This window comes from Nyctereutes procyonoides, unplaced genomic scaffold (genome assembly GCF_905146905.1).
Source record: "Nyctereutes procyonoides isolate TBG_1078 unplaced genomic scaffold, NYPRO_anot_genome, whole genome shotgun sequence".
Taxonomy (NCBI): domain Eukaryota; kingdom Metazoa; phylum Chordata; class Mammalia; order Carnivora; family Canidae; genus Nyctereutes; species Nyctereutes procyonoides.
In genome coordinates, this window is record NW_026575049.1 from 49,719,537 (window position 1) to 49,735,328 (window position 15,792).

Sequence of the window (15,792 nt, forward strand, 5' to 3'; positions counted from 1 at the left end):
TGATTTTTAGCCAGTAGTTGAAACTTCCTCCCACATTAAATCTGTTACTAGGGCTGCCCACAAGGGTGAAAAGTATTAGTTTGAGCATTTTTAACCATGTGATATGGCCATCCAGTACAAGCCTCTCCTTTTGGAGATGAGAAAATGCTGGATCATAAGGACGTGGTCAGACAGCGGCAGAGCTGTTCTCCAGTGCACTCTCTGCTGCCTCATGCCTCGTTTTCTCTCCTTTTTCTCCAGCCCATCTGAACAGGACTTATGATCATTCAAGCAGGCAAAAGGAAGGTAGGGATGGAACAGAAGCCAAAGATCCGGTTCACTAGCTCTCAAGTAATTGTTAAATTAACTGGAAGACCGACTTAACTACAAATCAACACACATGAAAATGACAGTTGCCAAAAGTTAGGAGCTGAACCTTCAGTTTCAAGAATTTTTTTTTTTTTTTAACAGACAGCTACTCAGGCCCATGACCTATAAATAGCACTTCCCAACCCAACTAAAGATCAAAAAATAGGGGCACATGGGTGGCTCAGTGGTTGAGCGTCTGCGTTTGGCTCAGGGCATGATCCCAGGGTCCTGGGATCGAGTCCCACATCAGGCTCCCTGCAGGGAGCCTCCCTCTCTCTCTGCCTATATCTCTGCCTCTCTCTGTGTCTCATGAATAAATAAATAAATAAAATATTTTTAAAAAATCAAAAAATAAGTGATACAGCCAAATATTTGGGAACCTTTTGAAACATTGACCTCTAATAAAATTCTTTCTCCTCCCCCAGTGCTCTTTAGTTCAAGGAGGGGGTGGCCAAATTCAATAAACTCATTACTGATGTTTGATAAACCAGCTTCTTAAAGTGCTCCCCAAAGGGGTACACAACCCAGCTTCCTTAAAAAACAGATTTTTTTTTTACTATTGTATTTATTTATTCACGAGAGACACAGAAGCAGAGACATAGGCAAAGGGAGAAGCAGGCTCCTTCCAAGGAGCCTAATGCGGGACTTGATCCCAGCACCCCAGGATCAAGCCCTGAGCCCAAGGCAGATGCTCAACCATTGAGCCACCCAGGCGCCCCCCCCCAAAAAAAACAGCTATTTTAAAGGGGAGTGAAAAAGTGGTATTTTAATTTTGCAGAGTTAAATGCAAAACGAACTCAAAGGTGATGCAAGCACTTGACAAAGGAGACAGGGACTCACAGGCTACTATTATGGTGAATTACAGCAGAAGTGTTTATAAGTTGGATTTATGACAAACAGCTTTTCATCTTCAGAAGCTAGCTGCAGTGCACGTGGCCTCTTGGCTTTAGGAGAGAGCCCTTTGTGGGGTGGGGCGTTCCAAGAGCCATGCCTGATACCTATTTTGGGCTTCTTACTAGAAACAGATGTTGGGTTAGAGATTGCTACTGTGCACTTTGGAAGGGACAGAGTTGCTCCTTCATGTTCCACAAGCCACCAGTCTCAAGAGCCATTCTTACTCGGTCGACATACATTTTCTCTATTCCTTAAAGGAGTCAGAAACTGCTCTACGCTTAAGACATCTGGGGCTTGTCTGTTAAAGTGTTATTCTGCTGTGGTCCCACTTTTTCTCATCATAGGTTGTTACAGAGGAAGACTCTTGTAGGTTTTGATAAATGACTATTTTCTAAATTGAAGTAACAGCCTGCATTCTTGGGCGGTATAGCATATTCTCAGAGCACTTTGCAGCCTTCTAAGCATTTATCCCTGACACTCTCCCAGTTTGTGGACAGAGACACTGAGACTCTAAGAAAGAAGTGAGCTGACCAAGGCCACGTGGCTGGTAGGTCGTGTATGTGCCAGTCCTTTCCATTGGGTAAGGCACGACTCAGATGCTGGCTCTCCTGAGTCTTTTCTTAGCATCACCTCGTTACCGTAACTCTTAGTATTTACCCCATTTGGCCTGTGATAAAGTGTTCGCGTATGTCTGTCTCCCTTACCATGAACTGCCTCTGAGCAGAGACTGTTAGAAATGTTTGTGTCTCTCCTTCCAGATTCTTCCTCTTTGCGTGCCCCAGTCTCTTCTTCTAGGCTGTGGCCTGGAGGTCCACAAAGCCCTGGTGAGGTGCACAGACACGTCGTGCATACCACTGCCTTGTGAGCTTGGTGCCTTTTCTTGGACACACAGATATGAGAGCACTTGGCACGTGTAATAAGGTGTTTTACAAATCGGATATGATCCGAATCTTGTCCTTCACTTCCCAGATGATTGCACTTAGCACCATTCTGGGTACGTGGTTGGTGCTTATGAATGTTTCTTGGATGAAGCGTTTATCTAGTTCACCTACTCTAGTTCACACTTCTTTCGTTCATTTTTTTTTTTAAGATTTTATTTTTAAGTAATCTCTTCACCCAGCGTGGGGCTCAAACTCACAACACTGAGATCAAGAGTTGTACGCTCCACGGACTGAGCCAGCCAGGCACCCCACAACTATCATTTTGTATGTATACATCCTGAATTCCCAACTAAACTACAAGCTCCAGAGGAGACAGTTCCTTCCTTGTGTGTATGTACTCCTGGTACATCGCCCATGGTATGGGCTCAGTGAATCTTCGCTGAGTTTAAATGATCAGTGTGTGATAGCATGCCCGCTAACAAAGCATGGCAAGGCCTACACCGTCCACTGTGCGTGGTTTTGCTTGAGCTGTATACTTTGGATATGTATTTTAAATAGGCACACACATCCTAAAAGCATGCATTTTACCCAGAATTCCCAAAAGTAGGAGGGAGCCCAGGTCCACAGGAAGGGGATAGAGGTGGTGCAGAAGTGCTCATGGGCACTGACAGCTGAGCTGTAGGTGAAGAGCTGTCTCCCAGCCGAGGGGTGTTTGCTGCACGTGAAGACCTCTCTTTTCCCGTCAGAGCCCGATTCTTCAGTGTCCTCTTGTTGGTGGATTCTGGGCAGGTTGTAAGAGTATGATAGTTTTTAAGGGTCAAGGTTGTCGTCACAGATCAAAGGCTCCTGACAGGAATGGAGGGCCTCTTCACGAAGCTATCTGAACACCCTTTTTAAAAAATTGATAGTTCTGGCACTTTGCCAGTTGGTTAACAAGCTGAAGATTTTACTAAGCCGCCCAACAGTCCTGTTGACTGAACTTGCTGTAGGTTTTCATGTTAAGATAGTTGTTTTTAAGTTCTCTACCCCCATTGGGAAATATTTAAATATCTGCCTTTTTGGGGGTCAAGATTTATTTATTCACAAGAGACACACAGAGAGAGGTAGAGACACAGGCAGATGGAGAAGCAGGCTCCTCAAGGGGAGCCCGATGCGGGACTCGATCCCGGGACCTTGGGATCACGACCTGAGCCAAAGGCAGATGCTCAACCACTGAGCCACCCAGGCGTCCCTAAATATCTGCCTTTTTAAAACATTTGAACTAAAATAGAATTGATTGGGTTAGGAGGATGCCAGAGAATCGGCTTGGAGGATCTCTGACTTCGGTTAAGTGGCTGTTTAAAATTAAGGGCTGTTGCTCCCTTTCTTTGTGATGCCAAGAGTTTCAAATGTAAAGCTGGAGATGAAAGGTTCCTTATGTTTCAGCTTATTTATCCCCAAATCCAAATCTTCACTGCACCGGAAGTTCACCCGGGACACCGCACAGTGGGGGTAAACAATGTCATATGGCGATGCAGGGTACAGTATGCAAGGGGGATAATTTATTTTTTAAACTTGCTATCTGTTATTGGACATCTAATTACTCAGGCTGAATAGAAGCAGAAAGGTCTCCTTCTTATAATAACTGCCAGTTATTTAGCCACAGATTAGAGGCAGAAGTTCATTTTCAGTAGTTCAGACAGAAGAAGTAACACTGCCTTCCAAGGAGTTCTAAACATACTTGTCTTTGTGAGTTTTTTTTTAAATAACCTCAATCCATCACAGTTTAATTATTCCAACAAAATCTGCAAGTTAACAAGTGTCTAGAAATGATTAATTTCCTTCCTATGTGTCTGCATGTATCTCAGCGAGGAAAGTCTGTATTTGTTATGGTTATGAAAGGCATCTGTACCACAGACCTGTGTTCTATAGAATGTTTGCATTAATGTTATTAAGCATTTCTAGAGAACTTCGCACTCTTTATTTCTTGTAATCTCCTTCTAGAGAAAGTACACGTTCTATTCCCCTGATGAGGTAAATTTGCTTGAAAAGTAAAATTTTCATTACAGAAATCTAATTTGATTTTTTTTTTTTGGTCACATTTTAGTCTTAAGGCTCTTGAGTTCCAAAATGACTAATTAGGACAATGATGATATAGCATTCTCTTTCATTGATCTGAAAATTATACTGTCCTCAAGGGACCTCAGTTTGTTTTGTGTATCTTGATGCCAGAGGAGAAAATGTTACTTCTCCCAAAAGAGCTTCTTCTCTGCAGTGGGAGAGACCTGCGAAGCCAGCCCCGGTGGGAGATGGAGGGCCCGCTGCGTGGATTTGCAGAGGAAAAGGAGAATCGGTGTCCCGTGGGATGAAGGATTTATGTTACAGTGCTAGAAGAGGTCTTGCATGTGCCTGGCACTATGCCCAGTGCTTTCGTCGCATGATTTCATTGATTCCTCAGAATCCAGGGAGATCGTATCCTTGTTTCTCGTTCTGTGAAAATTGATATCCAAATATGGACAAGGAGAGATTTTTAACAAGAACACCCACCCCTTCACTGCCTGACCGTGCTGAGCACACGTTTGCTCAGGAACCCAGAGTTGCCAGGTGGAATGCTAGGATCAGCGCTGACCCTGCTTCCCTGCCGTGGACGTGCAGTTGGAAATAGCAGAGCAGAAAGTGAATTTAGTTCATGCACCCAGTCCGCTGGGTAACGCTCAAACTGAATTGTGAAAACCTGTTATAATTTTTAACAGTAGCCCTCTTAAAGTGACCGGCAGGGGCACAATGTGTTCCGCACCCAGGCTACCGAATTTCTTCATTAATTAATGCCATTCATTGATGCCCTAGCATGGCTTTATTCAAAAGCAGTTAGAGGGCCCCTGTTTTAAACAGGAAGGGTAAAGAAGATTGGAGATGGCATTTCCCCCTCGGCCTGTGGCGGCCAGCACCTGAGAAACCTTGCGCTGCCCCTGGCTGCAGGCTGCAGCTGTGCTTTCTGAAAGCATCACAGAAAAACAGAAGGGCTGACTCCCAAGTCAAGAATTTGAGGCTTGAACACACTTGCGTTGAACATTCTAGTAAGGAAAATGTCAGAAGGTGACACAAAAGGAAAATTGTCCCACAAGGGAAATGCTACTGCTCCTGCTGAGCCACGAGCGCAGGGAGTTTTTAACAGGTTCCGCGTTCACACGGTTCTGGTCGGGAAGGGGTGGGAGGGGTGGTGGCCGAGGTGGAGAATAAAGTTTCCCTGAAACCAGAGGAGAATCGAACCACGGCAGAAATGGGAGTCCTGACGGTTCACTCATCAGAATGGAAATAAGCAGAATATCTGTGGCATAGAAAGGAGTCTAAGCAAAACAGGATCTTCTGCCTTTTGCTATGGAGAGATCCCGAAACAGCCATCGGCAGGCCAGCCCTTCTGCGGAATTCTAAGCAGCAGTTTAAAATTATGTAGTAGTCCAGGTGCCTGGGTGGCTCAGTGGGTTCAGTGAATGACTCTTGGTCTCAGCTCAGGTCATGATCTCAGGGAAATGAGATCGAGCCCCCAGTCGGGGTCTGCACTCAGTGGGGAGTCTGTTTCTCTCTCTCTCTCTCTCTCTCTCCCCTCCCCCCGCCCTCGGCCCCTCCGCCTGCTCTCTCTGCCTCTCTAAAATGAATAAATAAATCTTTACAGAAAAATAAAATTATATAGCAGCCTAATGTTTTCCCACGTGGAAAGATCTCCGGGAGATACTGAAGGATGCAGAACAACACGGATCGCTTGATCTCTTCTACGTACGGATGTTGGAATACGTACAGTTGTTGGTTTACACATGAGTAGAAGGAGAATTGGGAAGGTACATCTGAAAACACCTACATTTGGGGAAGGGAATGGAAATCGAAGAGGAAAGGGGGATCTTTGTGCGTTCACTCTATGTTTCTATCTTTAAACTTGCACGCACGCATAATTAAGAAAACAGTATAAAGAGGGCAAACAGATATTCAAGGCCTCCGTGTGATGTACAGTGGTTAAGGCGTAGGTTCTGGAGTAACACTGTCAGGGGTTGCATCCCGTCTCCTTCCCACTGTTTGTGCACCTTGCACAGGTTATTTCACTTCTGTGCCTCCTTTCCTTCCAGCGGAACACAGGGTAATAATAGTACTTACGTCATGTAACTCTTAGGAGGATGAAATAAGTAATGCGGGGGAGGGCGCCTGGATTATATCCTGACACTCCGTAAACATTCAACATCTGGTAGCCGTTATAAATTAGGATCATCAGACAAGGTGTAGCTTCAGTCAATTCTTTGTGTAAATTTTGCAGTTTATCGTGTTTCTAGTGGTGGCTTTAGTAATTGCGATACATTTTCTCCAAGTTTCACTGTAGTTGTTAATGTTTTCATACCGTTGGTAATCCCAAGAGGAAGAACAAACCAATGGAATTATCTTGATTTTTGTAGAGTGCCAGACATTGTGTTTGTGGAATTCTCCTGACTTTGCTTCTTCGGCCACGTAACCTTATATACCTGCTGTTGATAAACTAGAGAAATGGGAATAATGAGGTTTTTCTCTCTTCCTTAGGAAGACTATGATCGTCTGAGGCCTTTATCTTATCCAATGACTGATGTCTTCCTTATATGCTTCTCTGTGGTAAATCCAGCCTCATTTCAAAATGTGAAAGAGGAGTGGGTACCGGAACTTAAGGAATATGCACCAAATGTACCCTTTTTATTAATAGGAACTCAGGTATGCCTGCTTTGATGTTACCCAGTTAAGAATAGTCTCTTTGGCCTATCTCGTGCTGTTGCTTTCAGAGAAATAAGGTTTAGCAAATGATATGCATGTTTAATTTCAATTGCAAGTTGTAAAAATACTATTTCTTATAGAAAAATAAGAATTTGGTCAAAGTAAAAAAAAAAGAATTTGGTCAAAGTAGTGCTAGAGGAAAGCAATCATACGGGTTGTTTTTTTTTGTTTTGTTTTTTTTAATGAGTTGGTTTTAAAAGTGAAGTTCATCTGTTTAATCTTCATTTGGTATGTGGGACTAAATGGGACTACATGCTTTGATTTCTCTTTAAAGATTTGTAACATTATGGTACATTGTTGAACTTTCTTGATTAGATTGATCTCCGAGATGACCCCAAAACTTTAGCAAGACTGAATGATATGAAAGAAAAACCGATTTGTGTGGAACAAGGACAGAAACTAGCAAAAGAGGTAACAGAACCTTTATGAAATTTAAAAAGAAATGTCAAAGCAGCTCAGGTAATAACTAACATTTATTGTGCATTTACTGTATGCCAGGCACTGTGCTGAGTGCTGTACGTGTATTACCTCATTTACTCCTTGCACCTCTACTCAGGTGGGTCTGACTACCACAAACGGGGACTTGGCGATGGCAGGTAACTTGTCAGGTCCCATAGGTAATAAATGGCAGAGCTGGGCTGCAGGAAAGGCCAGACCACAGAGCCCAGGCACTCGCACCTGCACGACAAAGCCAGTGATATTTTCCTAATAAGTTACCTGAAGAAAGAGGCATCAGAAAAAGCCCTTTTAAATCTCTTAAATGTTTATACTGTGCCAAAGCAGACTCTGTCTTCTGTTAAGACCCATAGAATTGAGGGGGAATGGCATGGGGTGAGTTTAAATCTGCAGTTAAAACCAAAAAGTTATGGTTTGAAAAGAAACGTGTTGAGTTTTCTTCCAATCTTTATGAAACACAGAAAATATTAGCATTCTAAAAAATATACAACTGTGACGTGCATAAAACTTTTAACTTCTATTCTTCCTCGCCCTGAAGTTAGGCTTACTTTTCTCTCTTTTTGGCCCTAACATTATTGGATTCTGTTTTTTAGATGTGACTCTAATAGGACTTTTGTGGAAACAGAATCTAATAAGGCCTTTTTAAATGTACTATTAGGAGGCAGAAGAAAGCAAGAAAACTTTTTGGAGGACGGTTTTTTCCTAAAACAAAAGACAAATAGCTTCACTAACAAATCGCCTTAGAAATTCCATGTAGTAAATTTCATAATCTCAGGGAGAGAAAGAATTTCTAAAACTTCATAGAGGTAAAATTGGCAAATGAAAACATTGGTGATTTAACTACATAAAAATTTGATACATCAAATGCCAGAAACACAATGGGAAGTCATGAAACAAACTTGATATGTATGGCTGAAAAATGGGTTAATATACTTAGTATACAGGAATTCCTTGCATATGAATTAATCAGAAAAAGACATTTATTACCCCAACAGAAAAATGGACTTAGAACCTCAATGGAAAATTTACCAAAAAGTACAGATTGCCATTGCATATAGGAAGTGTGTTCAGAGTCCTCAGTAGTCCAATGTAAGTTCAATTTACCCCTATTAAATTGGCAAAAAAAGAGAGAAATTAATTATAATAGCCACTGTTCCAGGGGTGTAAGGAAATGGGCACTCTCTTGTTACCGTTGGTCATTGAGGAAAAGCAATCTTGACAATATGCAAAAGCCTCAAAGTCATGCACACTTTTGATCAGGCAATTCCATATGTAGTAATTGATCTTTAAAAAATTATTACAGGGGCACCAGGGTGGCTCAGCGGGTTAAGCATCTCCCTTTAGTTCAGGCCATGATCCCAGGGTACTGGGATTGAGTCCTAAGTTGGGCTCCCTGCTCTGTGCGGAGTCTGCTTCTCCCTCTTCCCCTGCCATTCTCCCCAGCTTGTGCTCTCTGGCTCTATCATCTGTCAAATAAATAAAATCTTTTTAAAAAGTTATTACAGAGATGGCTACAAAGTTGCTGCCTTGTTTCTAATTGAAAAACAAAACAAAACAAAAAAACCCTGCTTCTATTAAAAATTTACAGTAACACATGCTGAGATGTTTGTATTTATTATGTAGTTTTAGGGGAAAAAAGTGGTTGCAAAACACCAGCACCCCACTTATAGGCCTGTTGGCAGCAGAATACTTTCACCTGGCCCCCTTGCAGGCCCTCTCCTGGTTCCGTCCCCTGGCAATGGCCTCTCCTCCATGTCTCCTCTCCCAGGCTCCGTGCTGGATGCCCAGGGATCGGCACTCAGCTTCTGGTACAGCCTTTCTTCTGCAGCTCCCCTCACTAGGCCTAGGCGAGCTGCTGTCGGGCTGGCAGTTTGCAAAGTCTGCCACTAAAGATGCCCAGATTTCTATCTCCAGCCTGACCACCTCCCTGAACTCTTGTAGACTTGGTTATCCAGCTGTTCCCTCACCAAGTCCATCTGGGTGGCTAAGCATCTAAAAATTAACATGTCCAAAACGGAATTCCTAATTTTATCCTCCGTGCCTGTCCTCCTGGTTACTCAGCTCAGAAACCTTGAAGTCACACTTGATTTTGCTCTCGCTTTCCTCCTGTCCCAGCAACCCTGGGGCAAAAACCTACCGTTCTGCCTTCAGAATACATCCAGTATCCAAAGTATTCAGAATACACCCACCATCTGCTCCTCTGAGTCTAACTGGGCCCCTCCATCCCTGGCCTGGATCACTAGAACGGCTCAGACTTCCCTTTCTGCTTCTGTCTGGGACCCCATGGCCATCTGTTCTATGTTGAGAACATAGCAGCCCGAGTGAGTCTTTAAAAACACAAACTCCACCAGGTCACTGCTATGCTTAGAATCTTCCAGTGCCTTCCCAGCTCGCTCACAGGGGCCAGAGTCCTCACACGTGGCTGGCTGCATGGCTGCCTCACTGCTTGTAGGGCAGGCACATGGCCTCCTTGCTGTGTCCCCAAAGTCTTGTACCTCAGGGCATTAGTACTTTTCCTCCTCCATCCACCTAGAGTGTTGCTCCCCGTGCAACAAGGAAGTATTTTCTCACTCCTTCCAGGTCTCTGCTCAGGTACCACTTTCTCAGTGAGACCTTGCCTGGTCTTGGCCCCACTCCCTGTCTTCCTCCACGCCACATGCTACCCTCTGACATTCTTCCCCTAGCAGCTCATGGTCTTCTCCCTGTAAAATAGAAGCTTCGTGAGAGCAGGGCAGACTTCATTTTGTTCTCTGCTGTATTCTCTCGTCTGGCAAATAATAATGCTCAGTAGATTCCCAGTGACTGAATGGAGCCTGTTTTAGAGTAGAAGCCAAAGTCCTTACCCTCTTGGCCTCAGGGCTGCCTCCCTGGCCTGCCTCGTGCTGTCCAGTCCCTGCCGCTCGCTCTCTCCTGCCATTCTGGCTTCTTTACCATTCCCTGAATGCTCTGAGCAGGCTCTCCTGCATCAGGGTCTTTCCATCTATGGCTCTTTCTACCTGGAACCTCTCCCCGTAGGTATCCCTCAAACCACTCTCTCGAGAAGCTTCCCACCCGTGCACGACACATCTCCCCAGCTCTTTTGCTCTGAGGTATGCACCACCATCTGCTCTTCGCTCTCCCAGGAGAATTTCAGCAAATGTGAACATCACACAGCAGGGAGTGTGGTCTTTTGTTCAGTTCTTTCTTTGACATTATCTCTAGCACCTAAAACAGTGCTTGGCATATGGTAGGTAACCAGTAAATACTTGATGAATGACATAAATTTTCATGGAATAAGTGTGGAAGGATATTTGCTTACTTTTGTGTGAGCTACCTCTGGGTTTCATGAATATGGATGATGATTTCATTCCTTCGGCATAGCTGTATTTTCTCATTTTCCTTTTAATGGTGTGTTGTGTCATACCAATTGTATAAAAAAGATTTTATATGTTTGTGATTTTTTTTTTCTCCCTCCCAGATAGGAGCATGCTGCTATGTGGAATGTTCGGCTTTAACCCAGAAGGGATTGAAGACTGTTTTTGATGAGGCTATCATAGCCATTTTAACTCCAAAGAAACACACAGTAAAAAAAAGAATAGGATCGAGATGTATAAACTGTTGTTTGATTACATGAGAAACATCTTCAGTGGCCAACAAGACTGTCCATTTCTCTCAAAAAGCATATGAAATGCTACAGCTATACCCAGACCTCTTTAAATAATGAAGCAGTTTAAAACTTGAAAGAAAAAAAAAAAAAAAACAAAAAACACCTTGTCCTCAGAATTCTATAAAATTCATTAAGAATGTTTCTTAAAGGTCCAAGAAGCAGCAAACAGCATCTGAAGCCACAATCTATTATAAATACTTTATTTCAACTAGAAGGTACAATCTCTCAGGGGTTTCATAGTTTAAAAAGCTACAATCACATCATGTTGTAACTACATAAAAAATAGTGCTGTAAATGGAACTGCCTGGCTTAGACCACATACATTTCTGCACAGTCTTTATGGAATCTGCACAAAGAAATCTCTTCTCCCTTTGCTCCAATTAATTGTTCTTGTATGTAAGTTGCTTTCTATTCCAGTATATCCAGAGTGGGGAAATCACAAGGCCAGCCACGTAGCCAAAGGTCGCTCCAAGCGTGCAGGAGATGGGCCAAACCTAAGAAGAGAATGTAGGAGGTCAAAAAGAACAACTGTTTTTATTAATACTTGAGCACAATTTAAGTGTAACGTAAATATTTCTATATTAAAGCTTAATGTGCTTTCTTAAAGAATGCCAAAAGTGTAATAAGGTCATAACTGCATTTATCATAAACACTAAAAATGTACACATTCTAGTTACTGTACATTCGGCTGTAACAAGGCTTCTGGCAACTGTAGATTTAGTTTGATGCTGCCCAAACTGCATGAGATACACCCTACAACTACAAATTAAAATCCTGGGTCAGACTTTGTCATAATTCTGGACTTGATATAGCTGTCTGAAGTAGTTGACAATTTTGTCTTTTAATTTCCACCTTGGCTTATGTATCAGATGACATGAGACGTGTGTATGCTGACCAAACTACGAGAAACTTTACATAGCGCTGAAGAGAGCAGACCTAGGATTCAAGCATGTGACATAGAATTTATAACGAAGCAACTGGTTCCATAATAATACTGATGTCACCTTTCAGACACAGGTATTGGAACCATAGCAGAAGTTCTAGAACTACAACTTATGTACACACCTAGATAGAGTGTCAGTTAAATGAAATACTGGCTTCTAAATACCCATTTTCTCCAACTGTATTGCATTTTGCAATATTACATCAAGCAAGCCAGAAGTAAATAATGTTCATTTCTTTCATTCACAAGCAGTGCATGCTAGTCCCTAGGTGAAAGGCCCTGCTTTAAAAAAAAAAAAATTATGTGCATCCGTGAAGCTTATTTGGTATACTGGAGCCATTTCTAATTTTTCTCTGGGGGATCACACCATAGAACTGTGTTAGAGGTGAACCATCTTAATTACTAGTTCCGTAACCTAATTAAGCTTCCTTGTTTGGTCTGCTATGGATCTGCTTTGTTCCAAATGCCATGCTACAGACAATAGTGTTAGAGAAAGTTTCAGTTTGAATAAATTAATGCAGTTCAGAGAAGCATAATCTAACCCATAAATTTTTCTCCAGCCTTTCCTACATTTAAACTTGCTGTTGACTAAATTATGATTTATTTATGTCTTTGGTGAGCTTCTGTTAATTTTCATGACTTGAGCTAATAGCTGTGTCTACTGCACAGATTGGGTAATGGAACACTAAACTTTTATACTTGAAAATGACAGCCTTAAATGCTCATATCAGTCACAAATCTAGGATGTACTGTCTTGTATGTGAGCTTTGTAGAGATTTTTAAAAATATAAGCATCATCTTCCCCTTTGAAGAGTGGAGAGTCTACTGAATAACTAGTCAGGATCTTTCTTTCTGAACTGGACAGTGGATGTCTTCCTTCTCCCAAAAGCGATGGTTCACATTAAGTACCATGGCCTTATGTATGCTTAAATGGAATCTTTATATAACTCATTTAATTTGGGTCGATTAATTAGATTAATTAGTTATTTTTAGATAGAACTGAAAGGAATTGCATAAATCAATTAGTATATTAACTAAGCTGTCCAACACATGGTATAAAGGAATTAAGACAGTAAAGTATTATACATTTCCCACTCGCCTTTGGGAAATTGATGGGGATTTTTTTTTTTCCTCAAATTCACCTCTGAAACTTTTTCATACTTGGTTTACTAGACAATAAAAGTTAAAAATCTAGAATTTGATCTGCCCTAAGAGAAATGGACTAGGAATTGGGAAACACAAACTCTGGTGTCCTTCTGTTTCCTGCCTGGGCCTCAGTTTCTTCTTCATCTATAAAACATGGGAGGTAGAACGAGAGGACCTCCAACATCTCTCCCATTTATCAACTCTTACGATTCTCTTCTTTCTTATTCACAATATTCATTGTTGGACATTACCTTTTCAGCTGCACATTCTTAAGATGGTAAAAATCCTGTATATAGATTATTAGAACTCTAAGCAAAGATGATTATATCATCTGAACCTGAGGTGCCTTAGGTACTCTATTGACCTTGATGGGGTTTGGAGTTTCCCATTGCTTATTAAGAGCCTTTTCATTGCTTTGATTCCTTCGTATTTCTTTTTGCTCTCAATCCTTCCCGCCACCCTAACTAAAAACCAAAGATTTGTTTTCTATTCATGAGCAGATTGTAGAAAAATTTGCCTTATTTTCAGAAGCACGTCTTCATTAAAGACTTATTATGTTTCAGCAGAAATTGAGACTAATCACTGGAAGAACTAGCTCAAAGTAGCCAAATATCTGGGAAATACTTCAGAAATATCTTAGTGACATGAATTTTGCTAGTCAAAGCAAACACACTGCTTCAAATAAGGTCATGTATGAATGAACTTAAAAGAAATGTACAGTTAATTTTTTTGCATATAATCAATTCTGAGGTTCTTAAAATTTTAGGGGCTCCCTGAAATCTTATTTAATACTTTGCTGACGTGTACCCTTATTCTGTCTCTACAGATACATTTTAGGTTAGCCCATGTTGAATTATCTTATTTCAAGTAGAGCCTGAATGAATGGTTTTTATTGTGAACTAGTTACTTTAGGCGTTGCTTCCATTTGATTTTTAATTATTACTTTTAAGTACCAAATTAAATACTGGTTTGTTGGTTGTTGCTTTTTAAGTGATTGTTACTTTAACAGTGTCCCATCTTAACACATGGGGTTATAAATAAAATAATATGCATAGTTTACTACCTATGTAAAGCACTGAACTTCTTACCTTAGTAGTTTTTATTTAACACCCTATGTAAGCATTTGGGATAATACTCATTTCTCTGTTTCTCATGGTGTGAGTCTAATCACCAGCCAAGTGTGAGCACCTGCACTTTGTTAAAAAGCGCGTTGTCAGAGTGTAGAAAGAATAATAATCCCTCATGAATCCCAGCCAAACTCCAATTTGGGTCACTAAGTTCTACTTGAATCACTTTGTAATTTCAGCATGGCTCTTTGTTTCCAAACACTCACGTCCACAGTCACACTCATGCTCTCTGAACAGCTGCCATACTGTACCTCCAATGGAATGCCAAAGATGAGCTATCAGTTTAAAAGTTGTGTCTAATGAGGGGTTAAGGCTCAGAGCATTTGCTATTTATTCAATTCTTAAGAAATCCATGCCATCATCAAGTTGAAATGTTGGACTGGCTTTGAAGACTAGTTGCTAGTGAAGGATCCAGCTTTCCTGCTGGACTTTCCTGAAATAAGTAGCCCTTAATGGTGACACATTTTTTAAAGGAGAATTTCTTCGTGTAAGGGCAACCTTTCTGATTTTTTATTCCCAGGATACGGAATGTCAAAAGGAGTAGCTGAAGGGAATTGGGGGAGGCTGCCCACTAAATCACCTTTCCTCTAAGGTTCTCATGATTGAATTTCCTACTGACCTTACAAATGCTTTAAAAAACTTAAAACTAGGGAATTCCCGGGTGGCTCAGCGGTTTAGCACCTGCCTTCAGTCCAGGGTGTGATCCTGGAGTCCTGGGATCGCGTCCCACATCAGGCCCCCTGCATGGAGCCTGCCTCTGCCTCTCTCTCATGAATAAATAATTAAAAAAAAAAAACTTAAAACTACACAATGGCAATAGATCTCATATTGACTTATCGAACCATCCTAGCTTCATCTCGCATCGTCATACTTAACATCTTGGGGTTTTTCATTTAAAACTAGGTACTTACACACAGAGCTGTTTCTACTTAACATTCTTCATGCCACAAATAGGCTTATCATACTGGTATCATATACTGAACAGACAATCCAACTGCAATGCTACAAACATTTCTCCAAATTATGGTCATCTGAGATGGCTATATATAATTATCTTATTTTGTTTAAGGGAAATAGAAAACTCAAAAGACATTCATGTAAAAGGAAGTCATTCACAAATGTTTGCCACCAAAATGACCATCGTTTTTTATCCAGTTTTTTTATAAATTAAAAATGTTTTAATCACTAAAACATTCATTTAAAAATGAATAGCTACATCATGTGAACAAAGTGTTTTGTTTAGAGTACTACTATTATCCTTTCTCTAAACCAAATGACTTCTTGTATTTTCACCACTTAAACCAAAAAAAGGTCAAGTGTTTTCTTAAAATAGCATTAAGAAAGGCCGGATATTATAAGGTCCGGGTACCTGGTACCAGCAATAAGTTGTGTTTTTCCCAGAAATAAAACAATTTTACCCTAATAAGCTAAAAACCAATTTCTCAACAATACAGATTTAACTTTGTATGTTTTCTCTGTTAAATCAATGTTGTTGCTGGTTGAAAGACATTTCAAAATTATATAAGCTTATTTCCACCTGAAGACCCCACTGCTCTCTTCTGATCGAGCATCACTGATGTATCTATG

General features: G+C 41.2%; 2 protein-coding genes across 4 annotated transcripts in view; one reads left to right on the forward strand and one right to left on the reverse strand.

The window, feature by feature from the left end:
• RHOQ (ras homolog family member Q) overlaps window positions 1-14,137 on the forward strand; it is a 39,754-nt gene extending 25,617 nt beyond the window's left edge. Inside the window, exons 3-5 of the mRNA XM_055328002.1 lie at window positions 6,663-6,827; window positions 7,203-7,298; window positions 10,801-14,137. Coding sequence (XP_055183977.1) covers window positions 6,663-6,827; window positions 7,203-7,298; window positions 10,801-10,956 — 417 coding nt within the window. The 3' untranslated portion in view covers window positions 10,957-14,137. The remainder of the gene's footprint in view (window positions 1-6,662; window positions 6,828-7,202; window positions 7,299-10,800) is intronic.
• The window catches only part of PIGF (phosphatidylinositol glycan anchor biosynthesis class F), a 35,825-nt gene continuing 31,206 nt past the window's right edge, over window positions 11,174-15,792 (reverse strand). For all 3 annotated transcript variants that reach the window (XM_055328000.1, XM_055327999.1, XM_055328001.1), the window contains one exon: window positions 11,174-11,483. In XM_055328000.1, the coding sequence (XP_055183975.1) occupies window positions 11,370-11,483 (114 nt within the window). In that variant the 3' untranslated portion in view covers window positions 11,174-11,369. The remainder of the gene's footprint in view (window positions 11,484-15,792) is intronic.